Source organism: Pezoporus flaviventris, unplaced genomic scaffold, assembly GCF_033815535.1.
Source record: "Pezoporus flaviventris isolate CSIRO_AGI_PZ_B2104156 unplaced genomic scaffold, CSIRO_AGI_Pfla_v1 ptg000013l, whole genome shotgun sequence".
Taxonomy (NCBI): Eukaryota; Metazoa; Chordata; class Aves; order Psittaciformes; family Psittacidae; genus Pezoporus; species Pezoporus flaviventris.
This window is the reverse complement of record NW_026892561.1, coordinates 16344067-16368254: the sequence shown is the minus strand read 5'-3', so window position 1 is coordinate 16368254 and position 24188 is coordinate 16344067. Positions and strand designations below refer to the sequence as shown.

The following is a 24188-nucleotide window of genomic DNA, read 5'->3' as shown; positions in this document are numbered from 1 at the left end:
ATCCCCCTTGACACGACCATCACCCTAATCCTCCCTTGGACACACACCATCCCAGTCTAACACCCCCAGTTTTCCCCGTCTGTCTCTCCTTTGCCACTCCCCATCCCAACTCCATTAACCCGTTTACTTGGGACATCAGACAAAAGTCTCTGCGGCTGTGTCCAATGGAGGGCCAGGAGTGGGTGCACATGACTGCCGCCACCACCACTCCGCCAGCGCTCGCCGTGTCCCCGCGGGCCCCCAGTGAGGGCAGGGGTGCCGTGGGGCTCTGCCTCCGCTCCCCAGGAGAGGGCACCAGCCGGCAGGGAAAAGCCGGCAAGTGCGGCACCGCGCCGGCGCTGGCTTGGGCACGCGTGGGAAAGGGGACACGGACACGGGCGGACGGAGGCGCTGGGCAAATCCAGGCGGTGCTGGAACGGAGAGCAGGGCGTCGGGATGCAGGGTCGGCGGGCGCCCTGGGCAAGGTCTTAATGGTGAATAGAGGCCAGGACCAGCGGCAGAGCTACGCTGCGAGACCATGTCCCAGGCACAGCACATCCAGCAGTGTGGGTGCCTCCACCCCACACCACCCGCGAAGCTGTGGATGGGGATCGCTGTCCCCGTCCCTGTGTCACACAGCCCAGCCGAGGGGCCGTCTTGGGACCCCGCTACAGATTTCACCAGCTGCTGCCCTTGACTTCGTCTCTCACCCTGTGTTGGCTGCCCTGGACTTTCCCCGCTCTGGCGTCACGGTTGTTCCCTGGCTGTGGCTGCAGTGTGCGTAGCACTGGGGTATAGACAATGCCAGTGTATACATTGCACCGTGCATTGCCAGGCTGTACGTAACACACTGGGCTCTCCCACCTTGGCCACACTGCCTGTGGCGAGGGCAGCCATCCCAGTCACCTCTCGGCTGGGTTAACAGCTTCCAGGGCCACCCCAGGTCTCACACAGGGCAGTTTCGTCCACTCCTGCTGCTTGCAGCAAGCATAGACGGAGGAATAGCTTAGTCCCATCTGGATCTTGCTTGGGAACGCTGTGTCCCTGCTGCCCATCCCCAGAACATGGAAAGCAGTGGGCAAGAACAGGCCAGATCCTAGCCCTGCCATGAGCAAGACCTGGGGTCTGTCTGGTCCACCTGTGTGGTGAGAGTTTGGCCCCATGAGTAAGGGGATGTCCTCCATCCCTTGCCATGCACCATGCTGGGCTGTGCCCATTGCCATGGGGTCCCCATGCTGTCCCACATAGAAGGCCAGCACTTTCCCCCACAAGGTCACTGGACGCAGCCACGTGGGTTTTGCCCCATGGAGGGCGTTTGCTGGGTGTCTCCCATGCACCCCACGTCATTGGGAGCCATTGGCCAGGGCTGACCCTGTGCCTCGTGCCCATTATCGGGGCATTGCTCAACAGTGGGCGCGATGTCGGGAGCAGGCGGGGGCCATGGCACTGCCTCAGCCATGTGATGTGTGGTCTGGGGAACCCGTATTCCTGGGCGAGCTGGGAGGCATGGCCGAGCTCACCATGGGATTGGATCAGCCTGCTCCCCTGCCAGTGACACCCCTAGCTTTGGGGAAGCCATCCGCAGTGTCTGCCACCACCGTTCCCCTCTTGCTTTGCAGTGCTGTGATGTGCATGGAAGGGAAACTGACGCAGGGTCGCGGTGGGGACAGGCTATCCCTGCCCCCCCCCCCCGACTTCGTGGCGCCCGGGAGCAGCGGGGTCCTGCCTGGACACCCCCCTCCCCTCTCTCTGGGGGGCCCGGCACAGTCCTGCCCCGCTTCCCCCCTGCTCCTCCTCCCTCTCTCCTCCCTCCGGGGAGTGGGGGGGCCCGGGCGGGCTGGGGCGGGGAGGTGAAGGGAAGGAGGTGGGATCATGGAGACGGGACCCAATGAGCCCGAAAAACGTGCCCCGATCGCAGCCCTTTTAGCGCGGCGGACGGACAACAGCAGCCTCCCGGCAGCGTGCGGAGAGAGTCGGCGCCCCCTGCCCGCCTCATCCCGGCCGGTCCCGGTCCCCATCATGGCGCTGGGAAAGTTGCAGAAGGTGCTGATCAGCGACAGCCTGGACCCCTGCTGCCGGGAGATCCTGCAGGCGGGCGGCCTCCGGGTACAGGAGAAGCCCGGTCTGAGCAAGGAGGAGCTGCTGCGGGAGATCCGGGTGAGTGCGGCAGGGCTGCACGCATGGAGGGATGAGTGTTGTGGGGGGCGCAGCGGGCCCGGCTGCCCCGGGTGGCAGCAGACCCCCCGCGATCGGCTGGGCTGGTCCCCGCCTCCCGTCTGATGCAAGAGCCCGGCCGGTTTCGCACGGCGGATCGCAGCCCCCTGCAGAGGCTGTCCCCAACCCGCGACCACCCCGGTACCACCAGAGGTGCCGGTCCCACCCGCTGTGTCTGTCCCCCCAGGACTGTGATGGACTCATCGTCCGCTCGGCCACCAAAGTCACGGCCGACGTGCTGGAAGCGGCAGAGAGGCTGCAGGTGGTGGGCAGAGCAGGTACCGGCGTGGACAATGTCGATGTGGAGGCGGCCACCAGGAAGGGGGTCCTGGTCATGAAGTAAGAATAGGAGCACGGGGGCATCCCTGACTGTGCCCCTGGGGGAAGAGCAGAGGCTTCATCAGGGTGCCCTCCCCACCCATGCACACCTCCCCCCCCCCGGCACCATCCTGGGGATCTCCATCCTCATGGGGTGCAGAGAGCCATCAGCCCGGGGGTGACACACCAATGACACTGCTCTCCATCCCCAGCACACCCACTGGAAATAGCCTCAGTGCCGCCGAGCTCACCTGCGGGATGATCTTGTCCTTGGCCAGGTGAGTGCAGGGCAAGATGGGGGGACAGACGCAGACCGCATGGCCCCTGCCCCTGCTCTAACTGCAGCTTCCCTTTTAGGCAGATCCCGCAGGCAGCTGCCTCCATGAAGGAGGGCAAGTGGGACCGTAAGAAGGTAGGAGACAGGCACAGCAGCCCAGGCAGGACTGGGTGGCTGGTGCCTGCGTGGGGTGTGCTCTCTCACTCTCTACTTTGCACCTCAGTACATGGGCATGGAGCTGAACGGGAAGACACTGGGTGTGCTGGGGCTGGGGCGCATCGGCAGGGAGGTGGCCACCCGCATGCAGGCTTTTGGCATGAAGGTAAGGAGCTGGGGCAGGGAGGAGCAATGGAGAGCATGGCCTCCCACTGTGCTAGACTGCAGGAGCGAGCACCCACTCTGTCTCAGACCATAGGCTATGACCCCATCATCACCCCTGAAACCTCGGCCACCTTCGGCGTGGAACAACTTCCACTGGAGCAGATCTGGCCCCGCTGCGACTTCATCACGGTGCACACGCCGCTGCTGCCCTCCACCACAGGTACGGGGCAGCTGCCAGCACAGGGGGGTTGGGGAGAGCCGGCAGCCCCCTTGCTCACAGCACTCCCTCTGCAGGGCTCCTGAACGACAGCACCTTCGCCAAGTGCCGCCGCGGGGTGCAGGTGGTGAACTGCGCCCGCGGTGGAATTGTGGACGAGGGTGCGCTGCTGCGGGCGCTGCGGTCGGGGCAGTGCGGTGGAGCCGCCCTCGATGTCTTCACGCAGGTGAGGAGCGCTGGGAGGCCCCCCGAGTTTGGCTTTGTCTCAGCATCGCCTTAACTCTGCCCAAGCCAGGCGGGGGCAGCTCAGCAAACCCTGCAGGCGCAGCTTCCCCCCTGTCTCCCCCTGGGAGAGCCTAGTGCCCCCCGCCTGATCCCAGGTGGGTGCTGGGGGCTCATGGTGTGATGGGACTGTGTTGGCAGGAGCCTCCGAAGGATCGTGACCTGGTGAACCATCCCAATGTCATCTGCTGCCCGCACCTGGGGGCCAGCACGCGGGAGGCACAGAGCCGCTGTGGCAAGGAGATCGCCATGCAGATTGTGGACATGGCCACAGGGAAGGGCCTGGCTGGCATAGTGAGTTCCCTGCCAGACACCTGACCTCCGTGCCTCAGTTTCCCCATCTGTAAAACATGGATGCACTGGGAGGAACCACATGGACTCCCTGGTGGGTTCTCATGGCTCTCCCTGCTCTTCCTTGCAGGTCAACGGCCAGGCTCTCAGCAAGGCTTTTGCACCCCAGACCAAGCCCTGGATTGCTCTGGCCAGGGCCCTGGGCAAAGTGCTGCGCACAGCCAGCAAGCAAGCACAGGGCAACGTGCAGGTCTGCACCCTAGGTGAGGCTGTGCCCCATGTCTGAGTGCAGGGACTCTGATGGGTGGGCAGTGTTGCAGGGTGTGCAGGGACCCACTGGGCTGGGTGAATGGGAAGAAGGACGGGAGAGCAGCCAGGAGAAGGGATGAACACAGGGTGGTTGATGATGACATGGGAGTGTGGTGGGAGGATGGGAACATAGCGGTATGGACAGTGCATGGATGAATGGGTGCATGGATTGGTGCATGGATGAGAGTAGGGATGGATGGATGGATGGGTGGGTGGAAGGACCAGCCCCAGGCTCACCGCTCCAGCATGGGGCTGACTTCTCTGCTGCTTGCCCATTCACACCCTGCTTCCTCCCTGTGCCCCAGGAACACCTCTGCGGGAGGCTGGGAGCTACCTGATGCCTGCCGTGACTGCTGGCATGCTGGCTGGAGGTGTGCAGAAGGAGGTGACCCTGGTGAATGCCCTGCTGCTGGCCCAGGAGGCTGGACTAAAGGTGCATAGACACCCTGGGCTCCTCACATCAGCCTGACACTCCCAGACCCTTTCCTTCCAAGTGGCATGAACCTGGGGTTACCCCTTGGGGCTGCTAAAGTGGCTGCTAATCCCCTTGGGGGTGCCTCCTGCACCCTACCTTGCCCAGGAGCTGGGCACTGAGCAGCCGCATGTCTTCAGCAGGTCACGACCACACACAGCGACGTAGCCCCTGAGCCTGACAGCAGTGCTGGATTACTGCAGGTGTCCCTGCAGGGTACCCCACACCAGGTAGCAGGGATGGTGCAGGGCAGCACCCCGGTGCTGCGGGAGCTCAATGGGGCCACCTTCAAGCAGCCAGCCCCACTGGCTGGCCCCATCCTCATCTACAGAGCCAAAGCTTCTGAGCTCAGTGCTCTGTCCACACTTGCTGGTGAGCCCCCACATTGGCCCTGAGCTGAGAGGGGCAAGCTGGGGGGGGGGCAAGCTGGGGGGGGCAAGCTGGGAGGGGCAAGCTGGGAGGGGCAAGCTGGGGGGGAACCCACATCTGCCTTGAAGCTGAGCCCCTGCAGCAGCAGGGAGGGACAGATGTTGCTGGAGAGACTGGATGGGGGCAGGGGGTTGGGGGCTGTGGGGCAAAGGACTTGGGGGGGGGGGAAGAAATGGCATTGTGGGTGTTGGGGTAAGCAGAGCCCGGCTACCCACTGGGTGCTGGGGCGGTGGGGCAGCATGCAGTCCCTAACCCCTCTCCTCCTCTGCAGGGCTGCTGGGGAAGGTGGGGGTCCAGCTCCAGTCCTACCACAGCTCCAGCACCGTGGCAGGGGAGCAGTGGAATGTCATGGGGCTCTCAGCTCCACTGTCTGACCTTGGCGAGCTGAAGTCACGTGTCACAGAGGTGTTCCAGCTCCACCTGTAGGCCCTGACTGCTGGAAAGGGCTCTCCCCCTGGCCACAACACCTGGACCACCCCCTGCAGCTGGGGGAGCGTCACACCCAGCCACTCCTGGCCCCCATGTTGGGCTTGGTGTGGCCCCATGCTCAATAAAGGGTCCAGAAGGAAAGAGCATGTGATGCCTTGTCTGTGCAGTCCCTTGACCTTGACCCCAGACTTCCCGCCCCAACCTCCCTCCCTCCAGACCCCAGTGCCTCACTCTGCTGTTTGCTCAAGGGTGCAAAGGTCCCTGTGGCTGCTGCAGCCCCGCTGAGGTCCCTCCCGTCTGGCCACAGTCCTGTGCTGCGACATGGCCCAGAGAGCAGGCAGTGCTCCATGGGGGGCTGAGCTCTCCCGTGAGCCCCCACATCAGCTGCCTCCTCCAGCCCCCTGAGTTTTCCTGTGGGGATGTTCCCATTTACCTGCGTCATGAGGAAAATGGCATCTGACCACCCCCAAACTGGAGACTGGGGAGCTGGGCTTTACTTGGCTCCCCAGAATGTCAGGGCATGCTCCCAATCCTGGGGAAGTAGCGGGCATTGAGATGTGTTCAATGGAGCAAGTGGCCATGTTGGGTGCCAATGGGATAAATCCTGTAAGAGGCTGTGATCTAGTCTCAAGGTGGTTGAGGGAAGGGTCCCTGGGTGGGAGGGGACCACTCATGACCAGAAGCCAGAGCCGAGCTGCTGCCCCCTCTCGTCTGTGCCTTTATTCCCTCACGTGGCCTGGGTGCTTGCAGAAAATGCTGCCATCTCCACCAGCTCCAGGGCCAGAGGTGCTGATGGCTATTTTCCAGCCATGCAAGGTGGGGTTTCTTGTAGAGGCCAGCCCCAGATTTGGGGATGAGGAAGGATGTGATAGGGAAGAGGGGATGCCAGCAGTGAAGAGAACACACCCCTCCCCAGCGCTCACCATTCCAGTCCCTCCTAGATGGGCTTCCTGGCGTACTGCCGGCGGTACTTGGCATCCACTCGTGTCAGGTACCAGGTGCCAGGGAAGAGATCTGCCTGGGAGCCGTGGGGAGTGTGGTCGGCTGCAGGGAGAGGATGGTGATGCTCAGTGGGACCGTGGGGTCCTGTCAGGGGGGTGCTGCATCCCCCCCAGCCCTGCTCACCCAAGTGATGGGTTTCTTCCCGCTGCTTCATGATCTCAGCGAAGTTCTGCGGGGCCACACGCTTGCGGGCATCCAGGCGAGCCGGGAGATCAGCCAGGCTGGAGACCAGCTTGTCCAGGGGCGAGCCTACCAGGGGGCACCCCTTGGGTCAGACAGTTCAGCCTGCAGCCCCAGCCCTGCAGCCCCACGCTTCCTGCTCTTCCCAGGCCCTCTCTCCCACGGGGCTCACCCGGGGCTGCATCCTGTGAGACGCGGAAGGAGAACATGCTGGAAGCCAGCCCCGAGCCGTAAGAGAAGGCACCGATCCGGGAGCCGGCCAGGTCCCGTGCTGAGGACCTGCATTGAGGGGTTGGGGGGGTTAGAATGGGTTTGGAGCCTGAGGGATGCATATCTGGGGGTGGTGTAGGAGCAGGCTGTATCCTGCCCTGTTTGCAGGCCAGGGGGTCCTGGGACTCAGGGCTGCATTGCAGAGGGTGCATGGCCCTGGACTGCAGTGATGCCGGGGAGCCCCAGCATGAGGCTTTCTTCCCGCTGGGTGCCTGTTTGTTCCCATGGCTCCTCTGCTGCTGGGTCAGCCATTCCGTCAGGCACAACAATGGGGTTTTCATCCTCCCAGTGCCAAAAGAAGGACTTTGTGTGAGCTGGGATGAAAAGGCTGGCAGGGAGTTGGCACAGAGTGGGACACATCCACCCCCGGGGTTATGTGCAATGAAAGTGTAAAGTCTCCGGGGAGTAGAATGCGTACTGGCACCTGCACCCCCAGCCAGCCAGGGTAGAAACTGCCCTCCCCACAATGACTCCCCCCAACCCTGAGCCAGCTTTCTGGGGGACTCACTGCGCCAGGAGGGAGGCCAGGCAGCCATACATGGACGGTGTGTACATGTTGCCATTGCGGGAGGAGAGGAGCAGGGAGGGCTTTGTTTTCTGTTTGAAGATCTCCTGGCTGGCCGCCTGGAATGCCTTCTCTACATCCTTGCTGGTGTAGGTGTCCTCCAGCTTCACACCACTGCTCAGAGAGAGGCTGTCTTGAGCCCCACATAGGCATGTCCGCAGCTGGGCTGGGCGATGGGGGACATGGCATGGGGACTCACCGGAAGGGCTGCAGCCCCTTGTAGAGGCCAGCGGCCGTGTCAGGGTTGGGGGTGGCCAAGAAGTCATTCAGCAGCAGCCGCCCCACTGACTTCTGAACCAGCTTGCAGAAGGGCGTGTGGAAGATGATGAACTTGAAGTCATCGAGGGTGAAGGGCCGCTGAATGCCAGCTGGAAGGCAATTTGTGGCCATCAGCATCCAGTGGGATGGTGTGGGCATCCCAGGGGTGCCACTGCTTACCCTGCTTCCACTGGCTCTCTGCCTTCCGGCGGTAAACGGCATAGCAGCGGTCCAGCGCCCGCAGGTAGCACTGGATAGAAAGCTGCCCGTCCACCACTGGGTACTCAGAGGACAGGTCTGGCTTGTAGAAATCATAAGCGTGCTCCATGTGGGTTCCCCGCAGGCCTGCGGGCACAGGGAGAGCCGGCTGTCAGGGGGGACTGGGGGGTCCCAGACAGATGGTTACACACATAGGTGCTGCGGGCCATGCTGTGCCAGCCCTGGTATCTGCCAGCCTCCCTGGACTGCTCCATGGTACCCACAGGAATGAGTCTGCTGGGATCCTGGGATACCAAACACCAGGCAGCCATCAGGGCTGGCAGAACTCCCACTGCTGGAACTGAGCAGCTCTGTCAGGGTTGGGATGTGGATGTATGGCCCCCAGGGACAGCATCCACCAGCTCACCATCCCCAGGGCCCCATGACACCAACCTCTCTCCAGCACCAGCGGGGCATTGGGTCCCACCAGCATGGCAATGGCACCGGCACCTCCTGTGGGCCGTGCGTTCCCTGTGGCATAGACAGCAATGTCTCCACACACCACCACAGCGTAGCGACCTGAGGGAGGACAGGGGGGCCGGTGGGGCCATTAGTGGGTGGAAGCCTCCATCCCATGGACCTCATGTACTCCCACCCCCATGCTGCGGGGTGTCATGGCCAAGGTGGGCAAACAACAAGAGTGATGGAGAGCTGGGAGGGGCAACAGCTCCCTTTGAGTCTTGCCGGGGCATCTCTCAGTTTCAGGACACCTCCTGCCTCCTTCCCCCATCCCATGGCACTCACCCAACATGCAACCCCCCCATCCCCATGGCACAGTCCCTGCTGCACGCACCATCCCAGGCGCTGGACTCTACCCAGGCGGCTGCATTGAAGAGCGAAGCCGTGCCCCCATAGCAGGCGTTGGTGGTGTCGATGCCCTCCACGTCAGTGTTGCCCGAGTCATGGAAAAGCTGCATGAGAACAGTCTTGACGGCCTTGGACTTGTCAATGACGGTCTCGGTGCCCACCTCCAGGCGGCCGATGGCGTCCCAGGAGAGGCGCCCACGCTCCACCAGCCGCTGCACCACCGTCAGGCACAGGGAGTTGATGTCCTCGTGGGCAGCACAGAAGCCCATCTGCTGCTGGCCCAAGCCCCGTGTGTACTTGCCAGCCTCCACGCCATCATACCGCTCCAGCTCCTCCTGCTCCACGTACTGGGCAGGGAAGTACACCTCCAGCGCCAGGATACCCACATCCTTGGGCCAGGTGCCCGTCCCAGCAGTGCTGGAGAGACTGTGGGGCAGAGGGAGCAGTGATAGTCCCATGGCAGCCCTGAGACTTGGGGACATGCGGTGGTCCCAGGGAAGTGCCACCAGTGAGCATCCCAGGCTATGAGCACCCCAAATCCCTGCTGGTTCCCTGGCAGCCCTGTGGGGAGGAGGGAGAGCATCGCCTTCCCCAGCAAGGTTTAAGAGCACTGCCAGCTCCCTGACCTGTCCCTGGATAAGCTCCCAGCCCAGCCCATTCGCGTGGGTGCTCACCATGCCCTCTGCACAACCGTGGCGTGCTGGGGTCCCCACAGTGCCCATTCTGGCCCCGGCGATGTCTGCCTTGCCCCCCAGCAGCGAGCGGCGCGGCCAACCAAGCGCAACATCTTCACCCTGCTGCTGCACAGACGGTGGGACAGGATGGCTGCAGGGATAGGCCTTGTGTGGTGCTTTTATAAACTTCACAGGCGGCACGGCACAGCCCTCCTGGCCCTTATCAGCACACCAGACCCTGGCGCTCAAAGGTCACCAAGCAGCAGCCAACGCGACAGGGACAGCGGAGCAAGCACTGGCTTCGGAGGAGGGAACTCACAAGATGTCTCTACCTTGCACCCCAAAACCTGAGGATGAGCTTAGCTGGAGGCAGGGCTGGGCAGTGGAAAGGGCTCTCCTGCAGCCCGGGCTCCCCATGCTGTGGGGCAGCGGCAGTTCCGGTGACTGCAGCTCACCCGCACAGCTCTGGTCACCGTACGGTGTGCGAGCTGCTGGATGCCCTCTCCGACTGCCCTGGACTGCCAGGGCGGGAGCGGAGGGCGGCTGGGGATGGGGTGCCAGCACCGTCCCTGCTGCCTGGGATGCGGTCCACCTCCAACATGTGCTGCAGCTCTGAGGGGTAAGAAGCCCGTGAGCTGGGGGGGGGGGGGGGGGGGGCAGAGCCGTCTTTAAAACAGCAAACAGTGAACAGCCACGTGACGCCTGTGGCAACACACTGTGACTCAAGAAGGGACCTTTGGTCCTGGTGCTGCTGTCAACATGGCCATGGGGCAGTATCGCAGCCCCCAGACCCTGCAAAGCCACCAGCACACAGGGAGGCACCCATACTCACATGTGCACACCCACAACAGCTCGAATCCTCACCCACATCCATGCCCTGCACCATGAGGGCACTCCTGTCCGCTCCCCTGCTCCCCAGGGACACCTGTCCCATTTGGCACAGAACAGCTGGGAATGAGCAAACACGAGAGCCCGGCTGGGAAATCCACCGGCCCTGCGGCTCCTGGGACTCACTCCCAAAAGGCTCCGACAGCACTGGCAGTGCCGAAGTCCCGGGAAGCTCAGGGAGCCGGGGCAGCTCCTGCCTCTCCCAGGACTTTGCACCAGCACCAAGCTCACACAGCACTTGCATGCTCCTTTTATTATTTTTGTATTTTTAGGAGTTGGGGGAGAGGAGCAGAGGTGACAGGAGGAGCCAATGTGGGGCCCACCATGGGCCCAGGCGCTGTCCTCAGTGCAAGGGTGTGAACTTGCAGATGTAGTGATGCTGCTGGGCACAGTCAGTGCTGGACCACAGGGTGAAGCCTGCCAGAGAGATGGGGATCGGTGGGGTCATGTCAAGGACAGGGGCAGCAGCTCTGCCTGCCATACCCCCCTGGACCTGGAGGAGGGATGCTGGTTGAGACGGAGCACTGGAGGTGGATGCAGGATCTGGGCACTCACCGCTGAGGTGGGTCAGCATGCCACAGGTCCCCCCAAGGGCACCGTTCCCAGGCAGCCCACTGGTGATGCTGTACTTGTCCCCACTCACCCACTGCCAGGCCTGGCTCTGTGCAGGGAGAGTGGATTAGAGCTATGGCTCTGCTGCCCTGTGGCCCCCACCACCCTGCTGCTCCCAGCCTCACCTGCTGCCCATAGCGGAGGCCGAGCCAGACGGGCTGCACACGCTGGTAGTAGGAGATGACCCTCTGCAGGGTGGCTGCTTCCTGGGGCTCCTCCACCCAGGCCAGGTGGGCACCAGCATAGCTGGCCTGGCACTGCCTCTACAGGGAGAGCCATGAGTGCCAGGGCATTCCCAGCAGGTGGCTCACCCCAGCCACCTCTGTACCCCAGCAGCCTTACCTCGGCCTCATCCCAGCTCTGGAGCTGACTGAAATACTTGAAGCAGCTGAGCTTGTAATAGTACCAGCCCTTGGGGCAGTAGTCTATGTACCGGGCACCTGCGGAGGGAGAGCCACAGGGAGGGATGGGGGAGCTGGCCTCAACAGCCAGAGAGGACCCTGGCTCATGCCCAGCCGCGCTGTAGAACTGGCTGCCACCCAAGTCATGGAACTTACCAGCCGGCTGCAGGAGCCCCACACAGCCCAGCAGCAGGAGGGAAAGTCTGGTTGCTGCCACCATGCTCCTTGCTCCTGGAAGCATCCCCTGTAAGAGCGCAAGGGGTCACATCAAGCCCCTCAGGTATGGTGGATGCTGCTTGTGCCAGAGGGTGCAGCCCTACCCTGCCGTGGGCTCAATTTGCCTCCTTTCAGCCAGCTGGAGGAGATGGCAGCCCTGGGGCTGTGCCTCCCTCTCCCCTGGCACAGCTCACCACTCTGTGCCAGCACCCCATCCATCCCCAGGCATGGCTCAGGGTCCCTCCTGCAGCTCTGTGTCCTGGCCCCACCAGTCCCAGCCTTGGCTGGGTGAGCCAAGCTGCTCTGTTGGGGACATGAGAACATGCTGCCACAGGCATAGGTAAGGGAAATCCAACCCTGCCCTGGCATCAAGCAGCGGCAGCAATGGCACAGGCAGAAATGCAGCTGGTAGGGCTGCAGGGACTATGCACACAGCATCACTGTCACCCCCCGAGCTCATAGCACTGCCCAGGCCAGGAAGGCAAATCAACCACATCATCGCCTTTATCTGGGCTAATCTCTGGGCATGGGGGCTGATTTGCAGACTCGGCTTGTTTTCCCGTCAAAGAAGCAGTGACAAAAGCCAGTGTGGGGCTGAAAATTTCATTGTTGCAGCCTGCCCCAAGCAGCAAGGGCAGCGCTCAGCTCCCCTGGGAGCTGCCAGGGCTGCCACAGGCTCCTGGTCACCCACAAGGCACCGTGGAGCACCCCAAGGCCCCAGCTGCCCTGTGAGGGTCCCCGTCCTCACCTGGTCTCTGGAGATCGGGGGGAATAATGGCTTCTTGTGGGCTGCCAGGAGAGAAGAGCTGCCCTTTATAGCCCAGTGCTCACCAGCATTGGTGTTTGCCCAGATCAGGTGGTTCCCACCATAAAAATCTCAATGCTGACTCCCCTCCATTCCCCCTACTTTGCTGGAAAGATGCCCAGATCTCTGCTCTGTTTGCATTCAACTTTTCTCCAGAAGAGACAGGAAGAACCTCTCCTAGTTGGTCAATAAACCCCCTGCAATTAGCGTAAATTACCAACGTAAACACAGGGAGAACCTTGCAGCAAAGAGCAGCCTAGAGCCGGGCAGGGATGCCTGCTGGCCCAGCTCCGGCTGGACCGGGGGCTGGCAGGGGTGAGCCCTAGGACAGCCCGCACTGATTCTGGCTGGAGCATCCCTGCAGCGAGCGGCTGGGCCATGGGTACCACCCGCTGGCATTGCCCATGTCCCCAGCCAAGGGATGGCACGTGGCAGGGCCCCACGTCCTGCCATGCGTCACCCACACACCGCCCTTGTTTGAACTGCCTGGGAATGTTTGTCAGGAGGATGCAGGACGCAGGGATGTGGGAACAGCCTGTGGCCGGGGGCTGGTGGGTGCCATCAGATAGCAGAGGGGATGCCCGGCCCTCACGCCCAGCACTGACGCAGGGCTTCATGAGCCTGCATCCTGTGGAAGGGGGAGGTCCTGAAGCCCCCCCCCACCCCTGCCCCATGGGTACCTGCAACCTGGCCCTGTGGAGGCTGCTGCTGGCACGGAACAGCAGAGGGGCTGCCCTGGCCCCAGCAGCCAGAGCTCTTCAGCAAGGTCAGGCACAGCCTTCTCTGTCACTGTCCCTGCTCCTCACCCCAGGCTGTCCTCTTGCACTGGTGGGAGGAGACTGAAGCTCACCTACCCTACTGCTTTGACCACGCTGCTCTGCAGCACTGCTTTGCTGGCTAATATAGCAAAGCAGCTTTGAGAGCTCCTAACACTGCCTGTCCAGAGGGTACAAAGCTGCCCAGTGCCCTGCTGCTGCCAGCTATGGCCAATGCCTGTCTCTCCTTCCTTCAGCCCTCCCCAAGACCCTTGGAGAAAGCCACTGGGAGCTACTCAGGAGGCAGCTACCCACAGAGGATCCATCCCCAGAGCTGAGCCCACCTTTCCCCAGCATGGAGGGGTTGCAGCAGGCTGAAGCTCCTTCTGCTGCCTGCCTGGCTCAAGCCATGTCCCCCGGGGACCTCACATGGCTCCTTTGTGGCAGTATTTACTGAAACACGAAGGCAGCAAGTACTGCTACACCCAGTGTGCTGCTCCACACCAGCGTGCAGCAGCAGGTCTGGCTCTTGCCCTGCGGTGGGAGGAGGATCAGACCCATCTCCCTCCCCCACACAGCCAAGCTAGAGCTGCTGCAGCTTCCCAAGGCTGCTCAAGGCTCAGCCAGCTTGCTAGGCACCCTCCAGCATCAAAGGGGTAAAAGCCTTCTTGTGTTCAAACACAGCTGCTGCCTGCTACATTTTCTCCTTACAGAAGAAACCAGCTGCTCTATCTAATGGGGAAACCCTTCAAACACAGCAACCCCCAGAAGACAGGATTCACCCTTGTTTTGTGCAAAACCATGAAAATCTTCCCCAAAGGAGCCTGAAGCTACTCCATCATTCCTCAGTTAGGTAAGGGATGCCCCAGCTCCCTGTTTGGCTGGTTCAACTAGGCTTATTTGGATGTAACACACAAGTTTTCACAAGCCCCTTGTTATCCTGGGCGGGGGAAGAGGCATGTGCCATCCCTGAGAAGATGCAGCTTCAAGTCTCAACCTGAGCATCATCAAACTCACTGTAGCTGTGCCAGAGACACAGCAGAGCTCACTAAACTTTGGCACAGATGTGCAACCTGTGCAAGAACATGGCTGAAAGCCTCCCAGAGGTTTGCACTTGCCAAGCTGGCTCTGCTGGAAGATAAAGGAGCTGCATTGTTTGAATATTAAACCCTTAAAATGCCCCCAGCAGCTTTATGCCGCTAGGCATCGTAATTCAGCTACTGGCTCCATCCCAGTCCACAATGAGAGCTGGAAACTGGCCAGGTGAGCACTAGTGGAGCCCAGGGCTTCAGTGGCACCTCCCTGCTCAAAATACAAGGTGGCAGCCATTGTCAACTTGCTCCCCAGCTGTTGAAGTCAAACTTCAGTTCTGAAAACGGCATGCAGGAGCCATGATTCTCCATTTCAGAGGCTGGGAATTGCACATCTTCAAAAACCAGCTTCCAAGCCAAAGCCAGGGAGGGAGCCTTGGTCCTCCTCCCAGCTGGAAGAACAGCGAACAGTCCTGGGAAGCAAGCAGGACCTGAAAGGAGCAAACCCATGGCTCCACTAATCACCACCTGACCCACGCTTGCTCACCACCTTTCTAAAAGCCACACAAAAGCACCAGCCCTTCTCCAGCTCCCAGACTCCCAGGCAAGTGAGAGCTCTTACTCAAAGCATCCCAAACAGGCCCCAGTCCAGTCCTTCCCCATCTTTCCCAGTAAGCCCAGCTGCTTGGCTGCTGGTTGCTGCCTCTTCTCAGCTAACCAAGTCCCAGCATCCTCCAGCTACAGCCCAGTTAGGCTGTTTTCAGCTCCTAGGCACAGCTCCCTTGGATGGAGCTAAGTGTTGGGGCTCATGTGGTGTAGAGCCACAGCACAGAGCACCCCTGAGGCGCAAAAGCTCTCTCCCGACATGAATTGCACAGGCCCAAATAAGCCTTTGCTTGTCAGGGGTCTGAACAGCCATCAAACACTGAAGATTCATTCATAATCCAGTGGCTGTGCCACAACAGCTGGGAAGCCAAATGAAAACAGCAGCACACAGACACTGGGCACATACTCTTTATTCTGGGGATAAAAATTGCTTATACATTTTGCAGCAACTATTTTCATAAAAGACTTTTATAAAAAATGTAAAAATAAGCAAATATTTTCCATTATTAATATAGGAAAATGCTGCTGTGTGAATGGTTACTCTACAACTTACGAGATAAAATACCACCTTAAGGAGATATTATCTTTACAAGTAGTTAAAAAAAAGAAAGGCAGAGGGCCATCATATTAACACGCCAGGCATGAAGCCGGCTTCATTCCACAGAAAGCACTCGTCTTGTAAAAGGCAGCCACATATTTTAAAAGGCACTTGGTTATTTGGGGCTAACAAGGAAAAGCCCTTTGTTTCTTTAGCATTGCTGTAGCAACACTTCATTATTTGCAGTGAAACATGTACCTGGACAGAACTCCAGGAGCTCGCAGGCTTCTGCCTGGAGATCTGAGTCGGTTGCAGCTAAACTTCACAGGATGCACTGCAGCAAGTGTGCCAGGGAACGCTGTGTGCATCGTAAAAAGCAGTAACTTCAGTTAAAAACTTCAGCCCAAAATGACGGCCCCGGGAACCGGCTCCTCCTGAGGCCCTGCCTTCATGTACCATTGAGTCGAATCAAAAGAAAAAGCTTTTGCCCTTGATTAGAGTGGAAAGAAGCATCGAAGGAAATACTGTACATGGTAGGATGCTGAAGGGCCGCTGCTCGGTGGGGAGTGGCCTTCTCTGCCCTTTGGCGGCAGCCGACAGCCACGATCTCTTTGGAACATGTGTCTGCAGGGTTCCACTGAAGAGGTAGGAGCAAACCAACCCCAGAAATGTTCACTTCGGCTGCTGACTGGTTCAGAGCCTTTCAGGGAAGCATTACTCTTGCGGACAAAGCAGAAGGAGCGGCTGTTTTTCTAAGGTCAGTGACAGCTGGCTTCCATAACTCCAAAATCTCGGGGAAGCTGCAGTACAAATGAAACTACCGCCCCACAGAGCACATGGGGCATCTTGGCTGGGAAACCTTGATACGGGCTGAAGCTGAGAGCAGAGGACAGCCCCAAACCTGTTAACTGAACTGCACCAGGCAACGGTTTCTGAGCTATTTTGCCTGCTGCTTAAGGTCAGGTCCTGGCTTCAGGCATGCTGCTCCTGCTGGAAGCCTGCTCTGGAGTCAGTGCTGCAGCTTCCTTGATGAGAGGGGAAGACAAAACAGCCCTGTCCCAAGGCTGGAGTGGAAGGGACACTTTTCAAAGGGCTGGACATGGTTCCTGATGCAGAAGGAGACACACTGCAAACATGTGATGACATCCGTGACATTTCTTGATAATACCATGACAAGGCAGCATACAGTACCTGGAGGACAGGACACAGCCACCCTTGGATGGAGGGGCAGGGAGTATTGTGCAAGAATTCTGGGAGCTTGTGTTACAAGGTTTTGAAACACTCATGCTCATACCAAGAGTTTCCCAAAAGGTCTATATGGATTGCAGGGCATCTCTTCCAGCATGTGAGCCCGTGAAGGCAGTCATGGACATACCTGGAAGGAGAGGGGTACAGGGAGGGTAGTGTGTCAAAATGGTCAGGTGTGTCTCAGGGAAGACATACAACACGGGAGAGATGCGCCTACAGGCCACCATGGGGGGAAGACCAGGTCAGACCAGCGTTTTGGGCAGCAGGGTAAAAAAAAATACAACCAACAAAAAGACCTAAGAGAAGACTATATGTATATATATAATCTCATAATACCTGGGGGGCAGGCAGTGAGAACACTAAGGGGTGTTAGTGGGTCTGTATAAGGCAAAGACTCTGGAAGAGGGCAGGGTGAAGCTGTGTGACAGAAAGTGTCACTTGACCTGCAGGTGTTTTGGGAAGTCCGGCTCGCTTGCTGAGCAAGGGCAGCCGAGGGAAGGAGGGGTCTAGGAATGTGGGTGCAGCTCTGAGCTGTGTCAAGACAAGGCAACTTGAACTCGAGGAGAACTAGTAGAAGGTGCTTCAGAGAGAGGTTACATGGGTAACAGAAGTAGTAACAAAATAAGGATACGCAGCTGGTTTTGGCTAAATTTCTGGAGAAGTGACCATGAGATGCATTAAGCTGAAGAGCTGTCTCCCCAGAGACATGGTGGAACATATTTAAAAGCAGACTGGAGAATCCAGTGCAGACAGCAATCACATCCAAGGTGCATGGGAGTTGGTTAGAAGTGACCCAGTTGGTCTTCTCCATCACCAGCTTCTACAGTTCTCTGTTTAGCATAAAAAGCATACAACGCCTACAGCGACCACAGTCCCTCCAAGGAAAGAACAGCCTAGGCTCATTAAGACTCTTGGATACTAAAATGGTTCTTCATTTTCATCCTGGAAGACCTTCATGAGTTCTGGAGTCCACTTTTTGATTGGGCTTCACCTTGGCCAGCCTTCAGGCATACACCTGCATGTTGTTCCGCTGCTGCTCTGTCATGTGAGTGGTGGCCGGCCCGCGCTGGTTGTTACTGGGACTGGTTGCCACATCAGACCAGTCAGAGGCAGAATGCGGGGAGGAGCTGGACCACTGGTCTGGAGATTCGGGTGACGGAGTCAGGTATGGGTGCTCCCCTTGTAAGTGCCGGTTGTGGCTAGGAGTCCGTTCTGTGGCCGAGGAGTAGCAGCTGTGCTGTGAGGGCGGTGTGGGGTACTTCCCCATTGAGCTCTGGAACTGGTGGTAGGCTGGGAGGACTGTCTGAGCCACCTGCCCATCCTGCTGAGGGATGGCAGCCATGGAGAATGAGGCACTGGGCAGCTGAGCTAAATCCGGTATCTGGTACATGGAGCTAAGAGGACCAGCCATGTTCTGAGCGCAGTTTGACTGAGCCTGCTGTGGCAGTGCTTGCTGGTTTATGCCACCCTTGGGAACCAGCTGGAAAGTCATGATAGAGGGCAGAGACTCCCTGGACACTCCCATGTGCTTTGTATCTGCTTGCACTAAACCGCTCTGCTGAGAAACAGTGGGATGTGAATGCATCACCTGCGGCACCATGCCAAACATCTCGTTGTACTGGGACTCGTTCACCTCCATCCGGTTCATCCACTCAGCAGAAACGTTGGCTGGCCTGAGCCTGCCGAGCCCACTGTTAGGAGGGGTGGTTCTGTGCTGTGAAAGCAGCTGGCTGACAGATGGGAGCACCGTGCTGGATCCACGACCTAAGGGCTGCATCTCATGGAGGTTAGAGAAGGACATTGTGTGTGCAGCCTGCACAGATGGAGCGGTCAGCAGTGAGCTGGGTGACGAGTGTAACACCCCTGGCGATGGCATCACAGGTGACGATGTTGGTTCGGATGCAAAAGCATGGGGTGATTCTAGGGAATCAACTGGTGACAGGGTCACTGAGCTCTCCGAAAACTGCCCTTTGCCCTCACTGAGGGACTTCTTCCTTCTTCTCTTTGCATCTTTGGTGAGGTTCGTGGGCATGATGCCTTTGGCATTCAGTTTTCGTGACTTCTTGCTTAATGAAGTGTGCTTCAGGTTGAGGAAGGACCTGTTTGGGCCACAGATGACTGGGGAGAGAGCAGAGTTCAGCATGGCACCTGGGTGCCCAGCAGGGCTGTGCGCCACATTGTACTCATTGAGAAGCTGCACGATGTCGTGGTGCATCCGGTCCTGGGCCACGTCTCGAGGCAGGCGGTCCATGTGGTCTGTGATATCTCGATTGGCAAAATGGTCCAGCAAGATTTTTGCTGCTTCAAAACTGCCTTCCCGTGCAGCAAGGAAAAGCGGTGTCTCCTCCTGGAAACACAGAGAATAGGTATTTTAGCGGCTTCATTGTGGGGTAACTGTCTTACAGCTAACAACCCCTCAATGGTGCAGCAACACCTGGAGGCACTGTTTAATGCAGTGTCACATTAATTGTCTCCTAGAACAACCACCCACCCTGAGAGATGCCCACTGAAAAAGGTGTATTACAGGAAATTATTTTATGCATGGCAGCGGAGCACAGAGGCTAAACTATTCCGCTAGGAAGTTCACTACCAAGAGCAAAAGGATGCTTTGAGCTAGGAAGCACAGCTCTGCTGAGCACACCCAAATTGTACCTTGTTATCCTGCATGTCTCTGTTGGCTCCATTTTTCAGCAGCACTAGTGTTGCTTCCACGTTATTGACAGCAGCAGCCCAGTGAAGAGCAGATTTACCTGCAGGGAAAACCAACAACTTCAGTAACAAACTAAGGAGCTACCTTCTAAAGCACCAAGATTGACAGAGCATGCTGAGGGAAGAAAGCAACTGCAGTGCAGCTCACAACACATGAACATGACCTGGAGTTACATTTCTGCTTTGGAAAGCACCGTGCTGTGACATATCGCTATGCTACCAAGATGCAATGGGACTTCCAGCACTTGCTCTGGGATTTGTTTTTTCAGGGACTGTGAGAATGAAGACCTTGGGCCCACTGTAGAAGAGGATCTGGTTCAAGACCATCTTAAAAATCTGAATGTGCACAAGTCCATGGGACCTGATGAAATCCATCTGTGGGTCCTGAAGGAGCTGGCGAATGAAGTTGTGAAGCCACTGGTCATCATATTTGAGAAATCATGGCAGTCAGGTGAAGTTCCCGATGACTGGAAAAAGGGAAATATAACCCCCATTTTCAAGAAGGGGAAAATGGATGACCCAGGGAATTACAGACCAGTCAGTCTCACCTCTGTGCCTGGCAAAATCTTGGAGCAGATTCTCCTGGAAGGCATGCTAAGGCACATGAAAAACAACAAGGTGCTTGGTGACAGCCAGCATGGCTTCACTAAGGGGAAATCCTGCCTGACCAATTTGGCAGCCTTCTATGATGGGGCTACAGAACTGATGGACAGGGGTAGAGCAGTTGATGTCATCTACCTGGACTTGTGCAAAACGTTCAACACTGTCCCACACAACATCCTTGTCTCTAAATTGGAGAGACATCAATTTGATGGATGGACCACTCAGTGGATAAAGAACTGCCTGGATGGCTGCACACAAAGAGTTGTGGTCAACGGCTCAATGTCCGGCTGGAGACCAGTAACGAGTGGTGTCCCTCAGGGGTCGGTGTTGGGACCGGTCTTGTTCAACATCTTTGTCACTGACATGGACAGTGGGATTGAGTGCACCCTCAGCAAGTTTGCCGATGACACCAAGCTGTGTGGTTCGGTTGATACGCTGGAGGGAAGGAATGCCATCCAGAGGGACCTCGACACGCTTGTGAGGTGGGCTGATGCCAACCTCATGAAGTTTAACCATGCCAAGTGCAAGGTCCTACACCTGGGTCGGAGCAATCCCAGGCACAGCTACAGGTTGGGCAGAGAAGAGATTCAGAGCAGCCCTGTGGAGAAGGACTTGGGGGTGCTGGTCGATGAGAAAATGAACATGAGCCGGCTGCAGTGTGAACTCACAGCCCAGAAAGCCAACCGTATCCTGGGCTGCATCAAAAGGAACGTGACCAGCAGGTTGAAGGAGGTGATCCTGCCCCTCTACTCTGCTCTTGTGAGACCTCACCTGGAGTATTGTGTGCAGTTCTGGTGTCCCCAACATAAAAAGGACATGGAACTGTTGGAACAAGTCCAGAGGAGGGCCACGAGGATGATCAGGGGACTGGAGCACCTCCTGTATGAAGATAGGCTAAGAAAGTTGGGGCTGTTCAGCCTGGAGAAGAGAAGGCTGTGTGGAGACCTCATAGCAGCCTTCCAGTATCTGAAGGGGGGCTACAGGGATGCTGGAGAGGGACTCTTCATTAGGGACTGTAGTGATAGGACAAGGGGTAATGGGTTAAAACTTAAACAGGGGAAATTTAGATTGGATACAAGGAGGAAATTCTTTCCTGTTAGGGTGGTGAGACACTGGAATGGGTTGCCCAGGGAGGTTGTGAATGCTCCATCCCTGGCAGTGTTCAAGACCAGGTTGGACAAAGCCTTGGGTGATATGGTTTAGTGTGAGGTGTCCCTGCCCATGGCAGGTGGGTTGGAACTAGATGACCTGCAGGTCCTTTCCAACCCTAACTGTTCTATGATTCTATGATTTTTTATTTTTATCTTTAAAATAACCTATCCAGAGAGTCACATCTGCATTCCAGAAAATCCCACAATATCCAACCCCATATTTCTGCTTCTTTTCCAGGACTGTCTAAACAAGCTGCTGTACAAGCAGCCTGCAGTCTATTATTGCTGGGAAAACTTCCACCAGAGAGCCCAGTATGTGATTTAGCCACGGAATTTATGAGCAGCCCTCACTCTGCGAGAGCAGAAGCCCATCCCTCCTTACTCATATCGTAACAAATATTTGCCCAGCCCAGTATGTCATGTTCACATTACCGTGGTCATCTACGGCATTCACATCTGCCTGGCAATTAATTAGCTCAGCCACCATTCCTTCCACAGCCAGACGTGCAGCCAGAATTAACGGGGTCGTTCCATCATTCATCCGAGCATCCAAGTCCGTCACTCTGTTACGGATCAGGATCTGGACAACAGGGAAGATAGAGTTTTTCAATACCACTACAGACCAAACCTAAGGATTTAGCAGAAACTCAAGAGAAACTTTATAATGAGAAAGCAGCCTGAGCACTGAAACGTAAGGATACAGATAACAGATGACAGAGGCAAACAGACCAAATAAATACATGCCAGATGATTCACGCATGCTGAGCTCTTCAAGCTATGAATACCTGAAGAAACTGGATGCAAAATAGTTTCACCTGGCCATCACACTGTGGAAGGCATGAAGCAAGGCTGTGAGTGAACAGAGTGCAGCTTGGGCTGGTCCATATAATTACAGAGCACAGCTACTTTTAAGTGAGTTCTTTAGTTGCTGTACCTGGAAGACACCCTGGGCATCAGCAGCTACAGCAGCATGCAGGGGAGTCCGCCCCATGTTGTCCCGGGCATTAGCATCCGCACCAGCATCCAGCAAACGTTTTGCAGCATCTGCTCTTGAGTAACGGGCTGCTAAGTGCAGCGCCATCTCCCCTGTGCGGTCTGTCTGGGCCTGCAGGTTGGCACCTTGGTAGATCAAATCTGTTATTATATTCGCTGAGGAATCTTCTGCATCCTCATCTTCCTCACTGATATCGGAGCTGCCCACACGCAGAGATGCCAACATAAGTGGAGTACATCCATCTGCAACAGAAGAGATATCATAGTAAACTGGTGACAGCAAAGGAAAGGAAACCATCTCACATTCCCCTCCCCTTGAGCACCTACAGCTACAGACAATCTCTCCAGTCACTTTAACCCATACCTTTCCTCTTATTGTAAAGCCCAACAGAGTTAGTGAGCTGTTTTCTTTCCAAGCAGGACTTTAATACCTACCTCACCCAAAGAGAACTCAGATACTTCTCAAATAAGTAAGATAGCTATAAAACAAAAAAAATTTGCTGCTCAGGTGGAAAACTTCCTCAAAACATAGAGGCTACCTAAATTCCTAGAGAGAAGCAAGCGTTATAACATTCAGAGAGTTCAGATGATTAAGTGTAAGTATTCACATGGATATTCTAATTGTATACCTAGGGAAAACAAACAACTGACACAAAAAAATTATTGGACAACTAGCCACTGATTACTGGTGGCATTTTGCAGGTATTAATCTGAAGTTAAATGCAGACAAAAGCCTTCATACCTGTTACACACCAAGGTCTTCATGAGAAGGACCCTGAAGATGAAGTAGCATCCTACATATACACAAGCATTGAGGTGCTTCAGTTTCAGCAGGCTTTGAACATTACAAGATATTCACTACTCAAAGCCAAAGACTTCAACTGTAGATGCTAATGCTTGCTTACTGATTTTACTGCTTTACCCCACAGACATTACAGGCACAAAGAAAATAAGACAGACTAAGATCGCAGCAAGAGCGAACCACTCTGTGCTAAGCGCCCCATTGGAGCTCTGCAAAGGTGAACACAAATTTTGCTTCTCCAGTTTGGCCTGCTAACAGAAACTGAAGACAATCTTTCAGCAACTGCCTGATTTATTCCATGGACAAGCAGGGGACCTCCCTAGACCCTACAGACAACAGCTTCCCTGAATGCACACTTCGCAGTCCGCCGTGCACTATCTGCACTGCATGAAGTGCATGAGCACTGCTTCCATTTCCCAGCTTCAGACCACGTAGCTTTCCTTGATCTCTCCCTTAACAGCAGTACCAAAACTTTCTGGCAATCTACCGTTCTGCCACAGGGATCAGTGTCGAGCAGCGGCAGAGAGCAGGGCTGTGGCCTCCAGATCTGCTCGCAGCCAGGCTGTCAGCAGCAGAATGCCCGCTCCTCCTGGTGGCTTAAAATGACAGGACACACAGCCTTTCACCGAGCTGCTTTCTCAGAATTTGTTGGACGGCAGCGAAGTGTTGACATATGGGCCTGGGTTCAGTTCCAAGATCCAGTCGTGTCTACAGACCCTCTTGCCTATGGGCCAAGGCTATACTTCCTTTTGTGCTTCTCCCTCCCACTGCTGGCTCTGCCTCGTCCCAGAGGAACACTTCTCAGTATTCAAGTCAGGCTGTGGTCTCCTCCATACTGCCCTGACACAAAGAGCAGAGAGACAGAGCACAGAAAAGAACTTTCCTTTTCCTCAGCACTACAGTCCTGGAAAAAACACTCACAGGAAAGGTCTTGCTTGCTCAATCACTGCAATTGTCCTCGATGATCATGCTCAGTTGCTCTACAGGGACACAGCTATAGTATGCATTAAATTTTGGAAAAATTAGCTGCAACCCTCCAAAAAAGCCTCTCAGGTACATGCAGCTCTTTTCAGAGCTTTGTAAGTTGGCCACACATGGGTAGTTTTATGAATCTAGCAAAAAACACATTCAGCTAGACCGCCACAATTAAGTGCTTGATGGACTACTAGGAAAAAAACCAACTATGGACACAATGTCTTTTTTTCGCCTTCTAGCTTGTTCTCTGAAATAGCTGGAAAAGAACCCAAACAGATCCAGCTGGAGGCAGACACACAGCAT

At 56.9% G+C, this 24188-nt stretch overlaps 4 protein-coding genes across 6 annotated transcripts in view; 1 reads left to right on the top strand and 3 right to left on the bottom strand.

Moving 5' to 3' along the window:
- Positions 1 to 1946: 1946 nt before the first annotated feature.
- Positions 1947 to 5684, top strand: PHGDH (phosphoglycerate dehydrogenase). 2 transcript variants are annotated; one of them, XM_061451832.1, is made up of 12 exons: positions 1947 to 2136; positions 2381 to 2532; positions 2724 to 2789; positions 2869 to 2923; positions 3012 to 3110; positions 3197 to 3329; positions 3404 to 3552; positions 3750 to 3902; positions 4030 to 4162; positions 4514 to 4641; positions 4821 to 5052; positions 5381 to 5684. In XM_061451832.1, the coding sequence occupies exons 1-12, from the start codon at positions 1999 to 2001 to the stop codon at positions 5533 to 5535; spliced, it is 1593 nt and encodes a 530-aa protein (XP_061307816.1). In that variant the 5' UTR covers positions 1947 to 1998; the 3' UTR covers positions 5536 to 5684. The 2 variants fall into 2 exon arrangements, with proteins under 2 accessions (XP_061307816.1, XP_061307815.1); XM_061451831.1 differs by having other exon boundaries at positions 1952 to 2136; positions 4824 to 5052.
- Positions 5685 to 6233: 549 nt separating this feature from the next.
- HMGCS2 (3-hydroxy-3-methylglutaryl-CoA synthase 2) lies at positions 6234 to 9729 on the bottom strand. The gene is made up of 9 exons (XM_061451830.1): positions 9553 to 9729; positions 8865 to 9304; positions 8465 to 8590; positions 7994 to 8158; positions 7755 to 7923; positions 7499 to 7669; positions 6893 to 6999; positions 6664 to 6789; positions 6234 to 6582 (listed from the first exon to the last, which is right to left on the bottom strand). The coding sequence occupies exons 1-9, from the start codon at positions 9663 to 9665 to the stop codon at positions 6476 to 6478; spliced, it is 1524 nt and encodes a 507-aa protein (XP_061307814.1). The 5' UTR covers positions 9666 to 9729; the 3' UTR covers positions 6234 to 6475.
- Positions 9730 to 10687: 958 nt separating this feature from the next.
- REG4 (regenerating family member 4) overlaps positions 10688 to 24188 on the bottom strand; it is a 126680-nt gene continuing 113179 nt past the window's right edge. Inside the window, exons 1-6 of one of the 2 annotated variants that reach the window (XM_061451828.1) lie at positions 12418 to 12778; positions 11610 to 11697; positions 11395 to 11492; positions 11178 to 11315; positions 10996 to 11101; positions 10688 to 10857 (exon numbers count right to left, since the gene is read on the bottom strand). In XM_061451828.1, coding sequence (XP_061307812.1) covers positions 10784 to 10857; positions 10996 to 11101; positions 11178 to 11315; positions 11395 to 11492; positions 11610 to 11694 — 501 coding nt within the window. In that variant the 5' untranslated portion in view covers positions 11695 to 11697; positions 12418 to 12778 and the 3' untranslated portion in view covers positions 10688 to 10783. Of the gene's footprint in view, positions 10858 to 10995; positions 11102 to 11177; positions 11316 to 11394; positions 11493 to 11609; positions 11698 to 12417; positions 12779 to 24188 lie in introns of those variants that run through there. The other variant, XM_061451829.1, reaches the window with a different exon arrangement.
- Positions 15261 to 24188, bottom strand: part of NOTCH2 (notch receptor 2) — an 88162-nt gene continuing 79234 nt past the window's right edge. Inside the window, exons 30-33 of the mRNA XM_061451808.1 lie at positions 22050 to 22351; positions 21548 to 21695; positions 19305 to 19402; positions 15261 to 18999 (exon numbers count right to left, since the gene is read on the bottom strand). Coding sequence (XP_061307792.1) covers positions 17656 to 18999; positions 19305 to 19402; positions 21548 to 21695; positions 22050 to 22351 — 1892 coding nt within the window. The 3' untranslated portion in view covers positions 15261 to 17655. The remainder of the gene's footprint in view (positions 19000 to 19304; positions 19403 to 21547; positions 21696 to 22049; positions 22352 to 24188) is intronic.